General features: G+C 36.1%; 1 protein-coding gene across 1 annotated transcript in view; it reads right to left on the bottom strand.

Annotated features, from left to right (window-relative positions):
- Positions 1 to 901: 901 nt before the first annotated feature.
- SLC13A1 (solute carrier family 13 member 1) overlaps positions 902 to 19,608 on the bottom strand; it is a 68,011-nt gene continuing 49,304 nt past the window's right edge. The window contains exons 9-15 of the mRNA XM_058534624.1: positions 15,547 to 15,645; positions 15,033 to 15,134; positions 11,819 to 11,925; positions 9,654 to 9,763; positions 4,832 to 4,993; positions 3,207 to 3,344; positions 902 to 1,548 (exon numbers count right to left, since the gene is read on the bottom strand). Of these exons, the coding sequence (XP_058390607.1) occupies positions 1,411 to 1,548; positions 3,207 to 3,344; positions 4,832 to 4,993; positions 9,654 to 9,763; positions 11,819 to 11,925; positions 15,033 to 15,134; positions 15,547 to 15,645 (856 nt within the window). The 3' untranslated portion in view covers positions 902 to 1,410. The remainder of the gene's footprint in view (positions 1,549 to 3,206; positions 3,345 to 4,831; positions 4,994 to 9,653; positions 9,764 to 11,818; positions 11,926 to 15,032; positions 15,135 to 15,546; positions 15,646 to 19,608) is intronic.

Below are 19,608 nucleotides of genomic sequence, written 5' to 3' on the forward strand. Positions count from 1 at the left end.
CCGAATTTTGGAATGCCAATAGACCTTACTCTTTCACATTCTGAATGCTAGGAGACTATTTTCTTCTTCCTACTTTTGTTTGACTGTTTAGTTCTTTTTTCTTTTTGGTTTGCCCATAAATAATTTATTTTTCTCTTTTATAAATATATCAAAAGTTTTTTTTTTTTTGTGAGGAAGATTAGCCCTGAGCTAACATCCGATGCCAATCCTCCTCTTTTTTCTGAGGAAGACTGGCCCTGGGCTAACATCCGTGCCCATCTTCCTCTACTTTATATGGGATGCTGTCACAGCATGGTTTGACAAGCGGTGCATCAGTCTGTGCCCGGGATCTGAACCTGCGAACCCTGGGCTGCCACAGCGGAGCACGCACACGTAACCACTATACCACCGGACTGGCCCCTCAATAGTTTTAAGTTTTTATTTTCTATCTGGTATTTCATTTCAATGTTGACATAATGGAGTTATGTGACTTTTTTCTATGTCTGTATACACAGTGATAATTCATTTAAATTTCTGAATCTCCTCTTTTTACATAGGAGATTATGTATTTCTGAAATGAGATAAACACTTAAGCGAAATTGCTATACATGTATATAAACGGGTAATAATTTTATAGTGTTTAGCTTTCTTTCCTAACTACACTGTGCTAATAGTGCAAATCATAGCAAGCCTTAACCATAGCTTTACAAAATGCTTTTCTCAGTGCACTGAGATCTTTAAAGTGTGATTACATTACTCTAACCATAAAGTCAATTAGAAATTAATCCTTATCTATGAGTTTTCTGTTGTTTAGTGGATTCACCTATAATTTTGGAACTACTACTTCAATTTCAATTTTCGTACTATATGTATCTATCAAAAATAATCTGATTGTGATTTTTTTTAAATGAAGGAATGCACATTTTATTTAGATTAAACTCTTCTTTTGCACCACCAGATGACCACAGCTTTGAGTTTTCAGAAAATTCCCTTGAACAACACTACAGAAATTATTTATCCAAGTATCTAATTAATTTGCATTTTTTTTTATTTTTAGCTTCATGAGAAGTTTCTGAAGTAATAACATTTGAAATGTTACATGGAACCCAAACTGTAAGATGAAGCAAATGACCTAACCTCTTTGAAGGTCAAGTTATAAATTATTCTTATGATGAAGTAGGATGCATATGGTCCATGAGCAAAAACTCCACCATGGGCTTCTCGATGAAAGCATGTAGATACTCTTTGGTTGCATCTCAAAAGAAATGTGGACTCTGAGTTATGACAGCAGGTTTTGGGTGTTCACTGGAACTGCAGCAGCTACACCAGGACTGATTTAAATGTGTCATCAGTCTTCCACAGCCAAATTTTGCAGTGAATTCTTAGTGGTTCCCAAAACACACCACAGGATCGTTAGAGCATTCATCATGGTCATGGCATGGTCTCATTACTAATTACAGGAGCCCAAGAAGGGTAAGTTTGGAGGTCAAACATGGGCACAATCCAGGTGAACATGCCAAGCATCACCACAGCAACACCCACAATATTAACGCCAAGTCCAGCTTTAACCTTGAACAGGAAAGAACATAAATGTCAGTCATGCAAAAAAAAAATCTATGGGAGAATTGAAATGTTGCTGCAGAAAGCATATATCAGATCTACATGCATCCTAAAAGATAAGAATAAATTATTGATTTCATAAAACAAGGAGATCTTCCATTCGTGTCAAAAGAGAATCTGTCCCCAACTAAATGCCATTTACCAGGAGAGTCTCAGAGAAGTTCCTCTTAGGAATACACCAAAGTCATTCCAATTCGACAAAAATCCCCTTAAAAACCTGCCATTCGTGTTAAATCAGAATTTGAGTTTCACGGTTTTGTATTTCAGTAAATAAGGTTTAGGTCACTATATGATAACTGGATCCTTTGTATTCATTCAATGTTACTATTAGTTTACCCTTCAGTATTCTTATTGAGATTTAATAATGCCACTTCTTGTATTCATCTTTCTTAGAGTTCCCATTTTTCCAGCTCTGACATCATCATTCTGGTGTCCATTAAATAACCTCAAAGTTGCTTTCTACCCATTAAAACAGAGATCGGCAGACTAACGCCCATGAAGTATTTTTGTAAATAACCACAACCATGCCCATTTCTTTACATTATTATTGGCTGCTTTCATGACACAATGGCACAGTTGAGTAGTTGTGACAGGACCATATGGCCCACAGAGTTTCAAATATTTACTATCTGGCTTTTTACAGAGAAAACTTGCTTATCTCTGCCTTCTTTGTGTTAAAACATGGAGACCCAAAGCAAAAGGGAGATACCTAGCAATGATTTCTCCTTTTCTGTCCATGCAAGCCACTCATTTATTCCAGAATCCAGCTTTTATTTTTTTAATTCACATATATAGGACATTGCTTATATTATATTATGCACACTTTCTTTACCAGAAGGATATTATGTGACTTCTACATAGAGTCATTTCTAGAATTTTTACGTTGCAGGGGTTTAAGGACAGCAATGTATGTGCAAGGAAGGGAACTGGGGCTTACCTGGGAACTGCATTTGCCTAGCAAGCTCCCTGACTTGACTTTGGTTATATTCTTGTTTGGCTTGGTTTGGAAGTTGATGATCAAGATTAGGGGGAGACTAGAATATTCTCAAGCTAGTTTTGACTACCACCACTTCTGTATTTGACAAAAATGCCCATGTTTTGTCACTTAAATTTTCTATTATTACTTGCTTGTGCTTTCATTTCAGGTGCCACTATTAGAATCGGAACAAGAAAGATGACTTTTCATCATCAGGCACTGAGCACAATGTCTTATTCAGAGTAAATGTCTGTTGCATAAATTATTTGTGATAGCAAACCACAGTGCTTGATTGCTAAATTTCATTGACCCTATATCCTCCTTTTTCTTAGGTCAAGGTGGGTCCTGATCTTGACATGTAAGTTGAGCATATTCTATGCTCTTTTCCTTCTTCTAGGGCATTACTGATGCTTTCGAAATCTCTGTATTTGTGACTGTAAATTCTAATGACATGTTCACTTCTGGTTATCACTCTTAAAAGCAGTTCTATGACCTGTTGTGGACTCACCTTCAGAAGCAGAACTTAAGCCATGCTTTTCCTGACAGTTGATTAGTGTGTAAAAGGGGAGATAACCCAACACATCACAAGAAAAGTCTACTGGACCTGATAGTATTCTTTCAGCTCACTTACCATGTCAATAACTGTCAGATGGCCATATGAGAAAACAATAGCATTGGGCGGATTTGCTACCGGGAGGAGGAATGCAAATGAAGTGCACAGAGTAGAAGGGATCAAAATGTAAAGAGGGTTCACGTGAATGGCTTCAGCCTGTTGGAAAAGATAAAAAGAAGTCTAAGGAACATTTTGAGGGAGACACCAAGCACCAGAATGAGCAAAATTATTACAATAAACTTTCCTAGAAGCAGGTTGAAACCTAAAGACATAAAATTATACACAGAAATGCAGTTATAACTTGAAGAATATTTTCCAGAAAATATGTCTTACTCTTGTTGTTGTTTATATGGTTATTGGTGCCCATTTAAGCATTATAACTCAGTTATATTTAGAAAATAAAGTATCATCTATTCCAGAAACTAAATAAAAACAGCAACCATTTATTATTTATCTAGTGCTAGGTGCTGTGCTAAGTTATATATGTGTTTATATATAATATATGTAAAATTTTACATATGTTAGATATAATATATAATACACTTCATGTATTTACATATGTAACTTAATTTTCACAATGACCTTATGAGATGGCTACTATAACCCCAAATAACAGATGAGGAAACTGAGGCCTAGAGAGGCTAAAGTAACTTGTCCAAACACACAGCTGGTAAGCAGTAGAATGTCAGTAGAGTCTCAGGTCCCTCTGGCTCCAAAGCTTCTCATCAAACCATTGATGTTACCGCCTCTGTGATATATATTTTAAAATTTGCTTGGGAATCGTCACAGAAGAAGAATTACTATTATTCTTAACTCATCATATAATTTTCCAACTGCTCCATGTTGAGAAATAAAAAGCCAGAAAAAACCAAAATGATATTTTACCAATATGAACTGCCTGCATTTCTTTTCTAATTTGAAGCAGCAGCTCAAGAATGCCAACATGTGCCCCTGAACTGGCGGCAGAATAATTCCAGAGGGGCAATCCTTCTTAATTTAAAGCGCTTTCCTCTCACCAAACCCATCTATCCCAATGAGAAAAACATTTTACTTAAAGCTATTTCTGTAATTGCTAGCTAGGTGGGGAGATGAAGGGAAGACCGTCTTTCCCTCTCTCTCCTTGCAAATCTGCTTCTTACTTATCCTTTTAAAATTCTTCCCTGGGCAGTGGAGAACTGTGTCTAAGATATTTAAGCTTGAAGCCTGAAGTATAAGCCTAGATTCCCATTCACTTGCAAATCACTTATATGAAGCACTTCTCAGCAATTCAGGAGTAATATACTGGAGGGAGACGTGTCAGCATTAGAGACCTAAATACTCAAGTTGCCAGGAGACACTGAATCCCCAAATCTTACAGCTGGAAAGGATCTAGGCTGACTCTCAGTTATCTGCCAACAAAAAATCTGGGCAGAGAGAAGGTAAGTGGTTCACTTAAGATTGTTCTGCTTGAACATGGACAGAAATAGTTCTCCTGAGTTGAGGTCTCCTAAAAAAGCATTAATGCAAATAAAGGCACTCTATAAATTACCTACCAGGGGTAATCATTCAAGCCAAAAATGATTCCGTACTACAATATGAGAACAAGCAAATTAGAACACTACTCTTTAGATGAAGACAATAAATGGGATAAATGAAATACTTACCAATGGAGATAGTATTGGGAGAAGGAGGGTAATGGTAGCTGGATTGCTGGCTACCTCTGTTAAAGACGTGACCATCAAAGAAGATAGCAGAATTACTAGCCATAGTGGTAACGAACCTATAGGAGATAGTTTATTTCCTATCCACTCAGATAGTCCTGATACCTAAAAAAACGAATTTGCAACATTTTTTATTCATTAACAATTCATCTTATTCAGACCCAACTTAAATATATAAAAAGCATTATTTATTCTAAGAACTCAGCTTCTTAAATATAATTTTAATCTCATACTTTTCTGTAGTTTGGTAGATCTAGGTGGCTTTGATAGAGGAGTACTCAGTTATTCTTGTTTTAACATACCAACATGCTTTAGGAAATTTGAATTGTCTTCCCACATTTTTCAATTAAATTTTAATTTTATCTAATTAATAAATGCAGGTATTTTAACAAGTCACTTAGGACTATAGAGTTTTATGAAAAGAGCAGCTCTTCTAGTTTTCGTCTCTCTACTCCTAAGTTGTGTTCCCCAGAGGCAATAACTTTCAACACTTATTAGCTATTTCTAGCTATATTTAGGTATTTATAGCTATTTTTCAAAATCATAGTTTTTCCTAATTTTCAAATTTAGACCTTATTTACTGACTTCCTAATATGTGACACTATCTACCATACATATATTTCCTGTGCCTCCATTCCCTTATACTCATACATTAACATTTTGGTTAAATCAATATTTAAAGTTTACCATTGTGATTATATGAATACTGTTCATACCTGAATTACTTAGTGTACTGTGGTTACACTTAGCCTTTTTGTTTGTTTGCCTGTTTTTGCAGGGAATAATTGCCTCAATCTTTTGTTTGCTTGGTTTTCCAAGGACCTATCACTAATTCTTCAGCACACTTTCCAGTAAAATTGGAAAATTCCCTGTGAGTAGACAAACATTTTAAGTATCTTTTTCATTTTCTCTCATGGAGTTGTCCATTCTGGAGTATTCCCTCCTTTGGCTCCATCTGGACTAGTTGCTCTTTAGGTCTACTCTGCCGTTGTTCTGAAACCTCTCTTCACTAGGGTACCATGAATTCCTTCACTAACCTCTTATGTGGGAATGCTTTCTTGTTAACTCCTTTGTATTAGTGAAACACATTCTTTCATAGCTTCCTGAGAATTGATATATGGGAAGTAAAATTTTACTCTCTGCATGTCTGAAAACCTCTTTATTTTCTTTTCACATTGTTTTGATAGTTTAGCTTTTGTAGAATTCTAGACTTAAAATAATAATCACTCATCTGTTTCAAGCCATTGTTCCATTTCCTGTGGTTTCCAGTTGGGTTCTTTAGAAACCTGATGACATTCTAATCTTTGATTCATTGTTCATAGTACAGAAAGATTGGCTGCACTCAGATTAGTAGATATTTAATTCTATTTTTCTCTCCAAATGGAAGGGAAAATCCTCCATTTGTGAGATTTCAGTGAGCTACTGCATGTGTGAATCTTTAAGCTCATGACAAACTAGGATTGGCATCAGTAAAGCTCTAATTACAAGCAGTATGCTCCCAGATGAAAAGTTGGCAAGAACATCCCCAGATGTGGATGCCAGATATTATGTATGTTATTTGTGGTTTAGACTTATATTTTTGTTTTGACTTTTAGATGGAAAAAGACTGTCTACCACTTAAGTTACATTGGCACAAATTTATCCTAGACTATAGTAACACATACTTTAAAAATGGATTTTATTTATGTCCGATTAGATGCTGGAAAAGCATACACCACATATTGTTCCCCCTCTCTGGAAGCCATTGGGATCATATCATCACACCCAGGGTTCTGAAATTCTACATGAAGTGCTTTGATATTGGGCACTCAGTAGCTTTCTCAGTCCAGAATCTCAAAGTCTCCAGTTCTAGGGAATTTCTTGTATTATTTTTTGGCAATGTTCTTATATTTATTTTTCTTTTCTTTTTTTTTCTATTTCTGAAACTCCTATTAGTTGGCTCTTGGACATTTTGGATTGATACTCTAATTTTCTTATCTCTCTCTTTTTTTAAATTTACCTGCTCTTCATCTTTTTGTCCTATTTTCTGAGATAGGATCAAACTTCATCTTCTAACCCTGCTACTGAATTTTAAAATTTTTGTTATAATACTTCTTATCTTCAGTGACTCTTTCTTATTTTCTGTCTATTCCTTTTTTCAAAAAAATAACATTCTATTTTAGTTTTGTGTCTTTAATGTTTCTAACATTTTTTTGAGGCATCAATGACAAATTTTAAAAGTTTTCTTTTGCTTCATGCATTTCCTTGCATTTTCTGTGTTCCTTTTATTTTTTGTTACTGGTTATTGTATCAGAGGCTTTTCCAACTGTCTGGTGATTCTGGACTATCTCTTCGTGTTTAAAAGGGAGGTAATAAAATGATGATTGGGGGTTCTTTGTGTCTGGGCAAGGATTGTTGAGAGGAAGACTTTACTGTAGGTGACTAAGTTGTGAGCTAGTGTCTCAGTGATTCAATTTTGTTACACAGTAAATCTAAATTTTCTACCAGGGAGAAGAGAGAGCAGTTGCCTGTCTATTCAGGACTGGGGAGAGTATCTGGGAAGCTCACAGCTCCTTATACACTTTTTGAACCATCCTCCATGTTTAGTTCTGTTTATTCCCTGGCTTTCAGTTAATCTGCTGCTTCCCATTTCTAAACCCTTCCAGGATCCTGTGGATGAATCAGTTTGTTTCTTGTTGGCTTTTCCTTTTGCAGGCCCATAGATTTCATCTTTCTCTACTTTTCCTGCTATACAAAGTCAGTTACCCCTCAAATATCTTCTTTCCGTCTCCTAAATTTTATCAATATCTCTTGCATGTTATTACTCTTGCTGTATATTCTTCATCTGTATGAACTGATACTCATTTGTTCTATTATTGTTATTAGAGGATATCTGAGAAAAATAGTGTTAAATCCTCCATGTTTAACCTAGGAGAAAAATTTTGAGGGATGTGTGAAAAAGGGGGAGGAGGAGTTATTCACTGATAAGAATTTGAAAGTGACTACCAGCTCATGAGAGTTTAATCAGGTTAAAACAAAATCAAGGGGTATTCAAGAGAGAGGGGCTTATAATGAGGTGAATGCTTTAGAAGCTGCTATCACGTGGTTCCCAACTAGAAGGGTTATCTATTTCTGGACATTTGCCAAACTAATTACAATTTGGAACAAAATTTTAAAAAATGAACTGTCTCTAAATCTTTGTAAAACCAGCTTCTAGAGATATATTTGTCCGCAGTCATATTTTTGAATTTCATAGCTTCAATCTGACCACTCAAGGGTAAGGTTATTCTGGGTATCCCATAGAAATCTGATTCTATGTACTAGGATTTTCACAGCAAACTATACCTCCCTCCATGGTTTCCCTAATTCTTCCAGTGAGAAGCCTAGTGCATCAGACTAAGTCCACACCTTTTCATTTCCTTAGATTTTGTTACTGTAGGGTCTGGCCAAAGCTTTTAAAACCACTTTGAGCTTCTAGGATCCAATCCATACAGATATTCTGGGAAGGAGAGATGAACAAAGTTCACATCCATGCCAGAATTGCTGATTCTGATTTCCTCACAATTCAAATTAGCAGACATAGGAATGGAAGTTAGTTATTCTGAGAAACCAGATCTCATTAATGCTGAACTAGTAGAAAAGTGCATTTGTCTTATATTTCTATCATTTATATTTGAGCACTCTGTAAGACAAGCCAAATCTAGACCTAAAATGACTTGTAAGTGGCACTCAGAATTGAGACAATTTCTAAAACTTTCACCTATTACTAAATCCTATTGCTGAAACCTCAGTATCTAAATACCGTACAGAAAAATTGACAATAAAATCAGAAGCAAAAAACAGTCTCCCTATAGGTTATCAAGAAAAGAACAGAACAGATAGTAACTCGTCTTGAGAAGTATAAAAATTTAACATCCCATAAGCTAAAAGCCTGGACACAACACCTCCCTCACCATCCTTTTAAATTTGATGACTGAGTAGGGAAATGGAATACCCTTGAGCTTTGAGTGTTTCACAGAAGGCTATGAAATCCAGAAATAAGAGGTTTTTAACTATTCAAACAGTAAAGGATTTTCATGGACTTTTTGGAGAAGGTGCTTTGCTTCCAGCAGCCCTTCAAAGACCAGGGCAATTTCAAGGGACAAAGTCTTCCCCAGACTTCTACTTTATATCAACTGGATAGATAGGCCAAAGAAATAGCCAACTTGATTCCTCATGGCGGTTTTATTTCTCCCTAAAATTAGACATAATACAATATTAGACACGGTTATGTGAAATTTTCTCGGGACTTCATTCAATAAACATGTATTAATTACCTTTAATGCTATTATTATTTCTCATTCTCCTTTCTTGACAGCATTAGGACCAGGATATATTGAAGAGAACTCTGAGAGCTACCCAAATTCATCATGACATAAGGTAAAGGTATAAACAAAAAAAAAAATCTGTTTTACTAGGAGTCACTGTACATATGATTTTTACATAAGTTTTTTTCTTACTAAGCTAGTCTTCTAATACTATTTCATGGATTAAGAATTCTAACCTTCTTTGCTTTATTTCTTTTGAGATGCTGGGATGTCACAGAAAATAATGGTTTATGCTTATAGCCTGTAAAAATTCTTGAACTTTGAACTTAGTCTGTGTGGAACACTTACTGCATGGCTATTGAATTCTACATCATTGAAATGAGATGATGAAGTTGAATATGCCAAAAGCTTGAATGTCTCTGTGTGCTTCTTTTGAACAGTCTAGCTAATTCTTAAAAATCTTAAACACAGAGTATTACCTCACAGCCATCTGCCAAGGCAAAGCCTCCACCAACAAGTATCGCTATGTCCCAGGGCATGAATGACTGGAATTCCTTCCAAGTAATCAGTGGAGAGTAATCAAAAGCAACTGGAAAACAAAAGTCCTACAGTTAACACATTGCTTAAAATATGATAATATGACATGTTTTTAAAAAATTATACTAAATAGCCATCTCACAGGAAGTTTTTAATATTCCTATCTTGTTTTTAGATAGGGGACTTGATCTGGACTTTAAATAATCTCCACCTGGCCTAGGAGGAACATTATATTATAAAAAAGGAAAAAATGCTATAACTCAGAAAAATCCTTTGGATCGTATTATAGAACAAATTTAGATAAATTATAACATTGTAATTTATAATGCTATTCATTCATTCATTCATTCCACTAAGATCTTTGCCTACTACGCTAACACAGTGCATTGGACTATACTATTCTTTGCTATGCAAAATGTCTGTAACATTCCATTAGTTCTAACAGCATCAGTATAGAGTTATAATTATCATTCACTAATACTTATTTGAATATTGTATTATTTTTGCAAATCATGAGGAGGGTCATGATAGATGCATCAGGATTCTAGTTTAAAATAATTCCAAGTTCAGATTCAATAATTTAGGTATCATTCATGAGACCCTTAAAATGCTGATAAAGCAGTTATCACAAAGATTTCTTTTGATACTTGGGTCCTGATGGCTTCATTGATTTGTCGAGAAATAAGGTCATCCATGAACACATTACGCCCATATAACATTTGTGTGTAATGGGCAGCCTTCTATATGGTGAGATTTTAAGGTTACTATTAAGCCTCCTTCACCCAAACCTAAACCAAACCTACCCTCACTGTTGACTGAAATGTTTGTATTTCTTACTTGAATTAAGGCCAGATATCCTGTTAAAATGCACACATCTCTGAAATGTACCTCTCATTTAAAATTTAATATATTATGTTTTGTACATCATTTTAAAATCCAGTGTGAATGAATTTATTAAGGAGGACAGGGTTGAAGAATGAGAAGAGGGAGAACGGTGGGTAGAGCCAAGGCTTTTCTGAGGGGGATTCAGATGTGGGAGCCAGGGAAGTTAAGCCAAGCATTGGTTCCTCAATACTTGCCACTGCCAGGCCTCAGGGCTTTTACTGCAATGGTCGGAATCCTCAGGGTCTCATAGGAATCAGTGCTCTGAATTGCAACATCTCTTGATAACACACTTGGAGATGTTCTAGTCTCCAGTGAAGAACAAAAGGCATTTATTTCTACGCTTTGCTTTTTACACATATCATGTCCTAGAAATCTGACTCAGTCGTTTATCTACTCTGACTCAAGGAGTCAGGTGAGCCAGCCATAAATCCCAGTTCCATCCCAGTAAAAAAAGAAGAAAAAAAGAAAAACCAACAACAACAAAAAACACAATTCTACTCTACTAGGCTATGTTAAAACAATTTTAAATCATTTCTCCCACACTGATAACATAAGAATCTGACTACCCAAAACATGCTATGTTAGTATAAAGCATAGGCGTGGATGAATCCTGTGTTTAAGAATGTGTGTGTATGTCAGGGGAAGGAGGAGTATGCTCATGTAAACAGACATGCTTCTTTGTCCGTATGTTATAAAAACAATGAATGCCCCCACTGAATACCTTTTCTTTCGATCGTGACACTACGTTATAACTAGTGTGGGGTTGATATGCATGTTTTCCAGGACTACTATATAAGGTTATAAACACTCTTTTCCTTGAAACTCCTCAACGTTTTAGACCCTCAGCATTTATTACCAAGGGGTCATCACAAAGTAATGACTTCCATGTTCTCATTCCTATCTTTGTCAATAGTAAAATTAAATCTGATTGTGGCAGGGGAAGTGGACTTATCACAGCCCAAGCAGCATCCCTTGGAGCAAAATCCTAACTATGGTGCATAAAGAAATCTACTTCTCACTTCTGCATAGTCAGATGATCCCTCTTGTAGGTGGATGATGTGTGCTGGCTGAATAGTAGTTGTGGAGTGCAAACAGGGCATGCTAAGCTGGGGTTGTGTCAGCGAGTCCATTCCTTCTGTTCTAAGTGCTAACTGAAACCAATGGAATTTTGTAATTTTTGCTCTGCTGTCAAATTCATTCAGAATTATAAATAATACTCAACCAATTTCTCCTGTAGGTGTAGTTTTAGTCAATCTCTTAGCTGGGATAAGAAAGAATAGGAGTCCTACAAGCAAGGCAACAGTTGAATCTGTAACATAACCAAGATATCTGAAAAAGAACAAATGTGTGTGTTACAAAAGCCCATCTAGAATTTGCATGAACTAAAAACCAATTGATTATGTTAATAACACATAAGTATACGTATAGGTTATTTATTCTGGATAATCTGCTCTAAAATCTATGAAGTTCTAACTAAATGATACAACTTAGTGGAACCAAAAATCTCAGAGCATGCTCCCATTGTTTCCAGATATGTCTCCTTAATTTCAAAACTGTGTCTACACGTGTTGACATACTAGGCCAGTGTGGCAAACTCTCTTTTAGGTAAAGTTTACAGATCTGGTAAACAATTTCTTCTTTGAATTATTTCTTTTAATCATATGGGCAGAGAATTTAGGTTGAAACAATTGCTAGACTAGGCAAAGCCCCATATAATTGTTTTATAACATCCTACTTTTGAATTATGTCAAGGCATGGATGTTTCTAGAGTACTCTAAAACTCTTCTGTAAATTGTGAAAAGGAATTGTTCTATTTTTCTAAGATACAACATCTGCTTCTGTGATGATAGGCCCTAGCCACATCATACAACTAAAATCAACCCATTTAATACTTTGCACCCTGTGAAACCGAATCGAGAATATTAATTGTTAGAATGGCTTATGAGATGCTCATAAATGATCATTGTACAAATTAAGAGTGATTTAGGAACAGATGGGATCTTAGAATCACCAGACCATTCCAGCAAGTAAGATAGATTTACGGAAGCCTCAGAAGTCAAAGAAGCAGCTGGAGACCAGATATGAATGAACCAGGCATAAATAATTAAAATTCAGTTTTAAAAGTCAGCATATTAACTAGTGAATCTTTGTAGTCTAAGAAGAAATATGTACACCCTAAAGATTATTTTGCTACTATGTAGCTCGGTAATGCCTACAAACATAGAAGCTCTCTGTCCCTGTAATTTACTTGAACAATCTAAATAATCAAGGAAATACATTATTTTATTCAATCTGACAATTTTATAAAGCAATCTGTTTTCCCTAAACATAAATTTTCTTTATTTCTTTGTTGAGTAAAAAGCTATCTTTGTGTAATTTATTCAACAAACTTAACCAACACTTATTATTTTATTGTTCCCTATTTCCTTTTTTTCAGTTATAGTTTTTGGATGAATTTTTGCCAAATTAGGTTAGGCATCATGTAATCTGATTTTGTTTTATGTGAAAAGACACACTGAATTCAGTCCAGGTTCAAACAGATGGAATGAAAACATTAGGTGGTAGCTATAAATCTTGATACATCAGTCTAGCTTTGGAAATTCTAAATGCTTAAAACCTCTACATTACAATATATTCTACAGAATATATACATTAAATAAAATCAAGCCATAAATATTGAAATGATTTCTTTCAAAAGACTTTTAAAACTATTATTATTAGTTAATTTTATTTTTAGTTTATTTTGAACTGTTAGGTTGTCTCGGTATTACAAAATATGAAGCTTATACAAATTTTATTTTCTTTGGCAATTTTAGCATTTATAAAAAGGAAGAAGAATTATTTTTTATGTTGGTGTAGGTCCTATCACAAAACTACAAAGTACTAATCAAACTATTAAACAAGAGTTTGTTTTTAATAGCTTGCTTTGAATAATTGAATGCCGCCTTCTGTCTAGACTTCTTAAAATGAAAAGTTTCACTCCTAAAAGCAAGAAAAAGTATATTAAGCTGAAGCTGATCCTTTGAAACATGCTACCACATTACATTGCTACACTTGTGTGCTCACTAGGAATTTGCACACAGACTTTGCACCTTTAAAAAATGTTAGCAATGCTTATATAACCAGAAGGCTCTGATTCGAGGAAAGGAATTTCTTTATTCGGTGTGGGCAGAGTCCATTTCACCCAAACAATTTTGGTTTCTGCCCCAAACTACATGGATTCTTGCTGGAGGATGTGAGACAGGAAGCCCAAATCAGAGATCTGCTGAATTTAGGAAGCAGACGACTTCAGTGAGAGAGAGATTTGGAACGCAAATCTCAAAACCAAAGTATTTATATTGACATGTAGGATGGTCCTTAATTTAGAAAATTATGCTACAATCTTCCCCCTCACTTCCCATGACTCAGCAATGACTGCTGGTATATAAGACACTGAAAGATAAAATTAACTCTGACCCAGCTTTTTTTTTTTTTGGTGAGGAAGATCAGCCCTGCACTAACGTCTGTTGCCAATCCTTCTCTTTTTGCTGAGGAAGAAGGTTGGCCCTGGGCTAACATCCGTGCCCATCTTCCTCTACCTTATATGTGGGATGCCTGCCACAGCATGGCTTGATAAGTGGTACATAGGTCCATGCCCAGGATCCGAACCTGTGAATCCTGGGCTGCTGAAGCGGAGGGCACGAACTTAACTGCTACACCACCAGGCCAGCCCTGACTCAGCTTCTAACACTTGTTTATAAAATCAGTCTTATTACTTATTCAGGAATTCCTTATCTATAAAATAGGGGCAGGAATGGATTCATAGTGAACTAATGCAAAATAGACATAAATAGAGAAAAAGACAAGTGATTGAACCAAATAAATAATCCTCCATAAAAGTAAAAAAAAAAAAAAATTAAGATGGCAAAAATCATAGAATATGAATTCACATCAGGTTATGAAAAAGCATTGAGTGGCATTTATTTCACAGAATAAACATTTATTATTGCACTTCCTATAGGGAGAAGGGCAGCACTATTATAAGTGCTATTATTAGCTCCATTTTACTGATGAGGAAACTGAGAGATAAATGACTTGCCCAAAGTAAATGGAAGAGCTAGGAACAGAATCCAGGCCACGTGGCCCCACAGTCTATACTCTCAACCACCAGAGAATCTGGCTTTCCTGTAGGGTATATGTCTAATTTTGTAAAGATGGAAATACCTTCATCTAAAGGAGCCTGATTTCTAGTTACAGGGTAGTTTGGTTATCTTCTCTGCAACCCTACCTTAGATTTCATTCCTTATCAATTTTTTTTCCTGGAAAGACTGGAATTAAAAAATCTTTTCAATGGAAAGGAAGAAAAAAAACCTCATGCAATCTTTGAGTTATAGAGACCATTTAGGAGAAAGGCAAAGTATAAAACAGGAAGGATAAACATAACGTGTAACACTTACTCTGAAAAGAGAACAGACCAACCAGAAACGAACCCGGGATCTCGGCTAAACCATAGCAGGGCCATTAAAATGAAGAGGACCAAGGTCACAATTTCTTGATACCTGTGGGAAAATTCCAATCCTTTCATTTATTTTCTTAGGACATTTGTAGAAACTCCCTGAGCTACTGTCAGGAGTAATCTTAGCAGACTGGTAACCACTGTAAAATCCGGATGTGTCGATACCGCAAATCGAGAGAATCAGTGAGGTTAGAAAAGGACTTTACTCTTCCGTGGGTCTTTCAGCTTCTTGTCAATCTACCTGGTAAATTTTAGTTAGATGAGATATGTATTTTCTCATGTTGAGTTATATTCACAAAGGTTAGAACATTCAAGGCCCTTATCAAGTGTTATAAATAAATACATTACAGATAATTGTGTGCTTATTTGCATTTAAACAAATACTTGCAGTATAAGCAGCATATATCTGTGTGTGTATGTGTGTGTTTGCATGCGTGTGTGTGTGTGAATCTTACCTTATTGGCCCAAGTTTTTGGTATTCTTGTTTAATCACGTCAGCACAAGCTTTTTGTCTGACTGTTTTGGTCTTGCCGCACTTGAACATCTCCTTAAAACTGAAAAGAATAATTAAACATGTTAGCCAAAGGATTCTCCCTTTATAGAAGATATGTGTGTGAAAGTTTCATAAAACATGAAAATATGAATCTCCCTGCTAATCACAGAAATCTGAGCTTTTTGCCTATACGTCCACCTCCTTCTTTGAATGTCCTCTCCTCTTTTTTCTGTTTTTGCCTGATTTGCTCAATTTTCAATGCTTAATTTCTGTTCTGTATTTTCCACAACATCTTCCACTGATCTCTTCCTTTTCCAAGTCCTTTTGCGCCATTAGAATTTTGCCATGTTCCACTCATCTCTAATTGGACACTTTATTATACACCTGATTGTATATACTTTAATACACATATTGTATATCTTGATTGTTAATAGTTGCACATGTATAAGTTTTATCTCTTTAGTTATATAACAAATTATTTGAGGGCAGGGGCAGTGTCATAGATGTTTTCTTTGGCTCAGAATCTCTAAACACTGGCATATGCAGTAAATAACTGACTCATCAACTCAATAGTACCTTTGTCAAGTTTATGTGATGGTCGGTTGTCAGATCCATCAATATGCACAAAATATCAGCTCAAGTTATATACTAGGGCAGGAAGTCACATACACCGATCATGGACAGAGTACAAACTAGGTCTGTTCTCAGAACTAAACCAACTCTATTACATTTTTCTTCAAGTTTTTTCCACCCCTTATGTCCTAATACCATCCACTAGATAATTTTCCAACTCATTTCCAACAGTAACTGCCAGTCTCTATTTCCTTTAGCTGCTGATTTTAGTGACCCTTTTCTCCTATAACTAATTTTTCTGTCCTGAAGTCCAGGGTCTTCAAAACCTTGAACAGTTTTGTGAAGCGCTGTTCTCGACCTAGATCAAAAAAAAAAAAATCCCTCCAGAAGAAGAAACAAATGGGAAATTGGCTAGATTCTTAGGGACTATCTCTTGGAATGTCTATGAGCAGCTCAGTTAGATTACGTTATGTGTAGATATGGAAAGCACTTCTGACTGTATATCCGAAGGAATTGAAATCTGGATCTAGAAGAGATATCTGCACTCACATGTTCATTGCAGCATTATTCATAACAGCCAAGATATGGAAACAACTCAAATGGCCATCGACGGACAAGTAGGTAAAGAAAAGGTGGTATATATACATAAAATGGAATATTATTCAGGCTTCAAGAAGAAGGAAATCCTGCCATTTGTGACAACATGGATGGACCTGGAGGACATCATGTTAAGTGAATAAGCCAGACAGAGATAAACAAATACTTCATGATCTCACTTATATGTGGAATCTAAAATAGCCAAACACATAGAAGCAGAGGGTAAAATGGTGGTTGCCAGGGCCTGGGGAAGGGGAAAATGGGGAAGTGTTGGCCAAGGGGTACAAAGTTTCAGTTATGCAAAGTTCTGGAGATATACTGTACAAAATAGAGCCTATGATTAACAATACTGTATTGTATACTTAAAAATTTGCTAAGAGGATAGATCTTAGTTGTGTTCTTATTACATAAATAAACAAATAACGAGGGCGAGAGAAAACTTTTGGAGGTGATGGATAAGTTTATGGCATTGGTATTGACGATGGTTTCAGGGATACACTTATCTCCAAACACATCAAGTTTTGTATACATTTATCTACAGCTTTTCGTATGTTAATCATACCTCAATAAAGCAGTTAAAAAAAAAAAAAGAAAGCAGGGGCATTTTCTTCTGTAAAATTGCTGGGGTAAATATGGCTATTTGTGAGAGAGTAAATAGGAAGACTGAGGTGGTGTGAGGGTGGCTATCACACAAAGACACATTTTATTTATTTTTTCTGTAACTCAGCCACTCAAATTTGTCTGGACTGTTATTCCCTTTGAAAGAGCAGAGTTTCCTCGATTCTGAAGTCATCCATCCTACACATTCATACACTCTCCTGCACACACTCCAACCACTCATCATAATTAGGTGGATGTTGTTGCATTTAAAATAGGTGAGGTAATATTTAATTTTTATAGTCTCAGTTAAGTTACTGACTAGCGCCAGTCTTGAAATTTTACCCCTCATCACAATACAAACACTACTATTATAAAAAACTAATTCATGGACCACTTTGAGAATCATCTGTAGACTAAAAAAGTAGAGTTAAAGGAAAAGATGAGTCTCCTTAGAAACTATTTTCCACCCAGTGGACTGTATATGTACTTTGTCAGTTCGGTTGGGGACAATAAATAGTTAAGCCAAAGCCACACTGGCTTTTCTACAAATGAAGGTTAATGCCTTCACAAAGGAACGGATGAAGCAGATGACAATGCATCAACCTCGTCATTTAACTAAGTTCGGTGGCACTGACAGATGAGCTTCTCTTCCCAAATAGGTTGGGGTCATTTATAACGGGTGAGTTAACTATGTTAACAGCCAGCACACTAATCAGAATGTATGGTAGCCTGCCAGAGGAGTGGCTGATAATTTCTGTTTGTCAATCTAAAGCCTCTGAAGGTAAACACCCAGGCAGACTTTAAAGGACACTGAAAAATTAGCTGGAGCATGAAGCTATGCAGTGTCTAACCAATAGTGGACAGCAAGGGGACTGTTGAAACATGCCACTGATCATGATTTATGGACTTCGCCTAACGAGTGTACCTCACAGGATTTTTTTCCTCATAGAAAACTCATTTCAATACATCTGCCCTTTATCTTCTTAATTTCTCCTTTTTAAGTGGTGGGCCATCTCAAAATAATGACAATGGTTGCATACATACTTTGTAAAGTCATTATATGAAACAACAAAGAAGAAACAGCTGTGGGTCTGTGACTGGATGCTTTCTCCACTGGTGTGGGGAAACCTGTATCCCGCATTGCTGCCTGTACTATTGAATAGACCCCCAAAGGCTTGGATTTCCAGGAAGGGGCACTTAGTATGCAGCCGGCCTCTTCCCACTGATGCCCACCTGCTGAAGTCAGTGACATTCCACACATTTGCTTCAGCAGGAGGACGGCCACACACTGCTCCCACAATCTGGACAAATATATATTTAAAAAAATCATCAGTACCATCTCCCCACTGCTAACAAAACTGTGGCAATTCTGGAGAAAAACCAGGAAGAGGAATGGGGAGGGAAGAATATAGTCCTTATGTGATGAGGCTTGGACCATTTGGGCACAGGCTTGGAATAACACCTGATCTCAGTGTTTTGCTTTTCAAAGGAAGTACAAATAGCTGACTGGAGTCTCACCTGCTTGGTGGATAACATGCTGTTTTATTCATAGGTCCTTGAAATTAATTAAATAAAACCCTATAAAAATGATTTGAATTGTTTTGTTTTTCAGGGGAAAATCCCGAAGGTTTGATAGACAGCATTTGCCCCTTTCTTTCTGGAGTATTGTTATTTGTGTTGAATACATAATGCTGCATTTTAGATTCTGCTGTGGATCCCTGCATAATTTTAAATGCTGGCTATCACTGAAGTGATGTAACTCGCTGGTACTTGTGAACCACCAACTTCAGTCCCAGCCAAGGTTATATTTGCAAATTTGCCTTGAATATACATATGTTTGACACTTCAGCAGCTCTTTATTGATCAGTGTTTCTTACCTTGACTTCTCTGTGTTCAACTTGGGCCCATACCTGTTAGAATTACAGCTTTGGAAGAGATCTGAATGATCTTCTAGTTAAATTCTATTATTTTACAGTTGAAGTCACTGAGACTGAGAATGGATTAGGTCTCACAAAGATCACTCATCTGGCATGTGAGAAGCCACAACTTTATCCCTGGTCTCCCTATTCCTAATCCAATATTCTTTCCACAGAGAATACTCTCCTACTTTTATTTTATTTTTTCAAGGACGTATCAATTTTTTTGTGTGTGTGTGAGGAAAATCAGCCCTGAGCTAACATCCACTGTCAATCCTCCACTTTTTGCTGAGGAAGATTGGCCCTGAGCTAACATCTGTGCCTATCTTCCTCCACTT

The sequence above is a fragment of the Diceros bicornis genome, chromosome 3 (genome assembly GCF_020826845.1).
Source record: "Diceros bicornis minor isolate mBicDic1 chromosome 3, mDicBic1.mat.cur, whole genome shotgun sequence".
Taxonomy (NCBI): domain Eukaryota; kingdom Metazoa; phylum Chordata; class Mammalia; order Perissodactyla; family Rhinocerotidae; genus Diceros; species Diceros bicornis.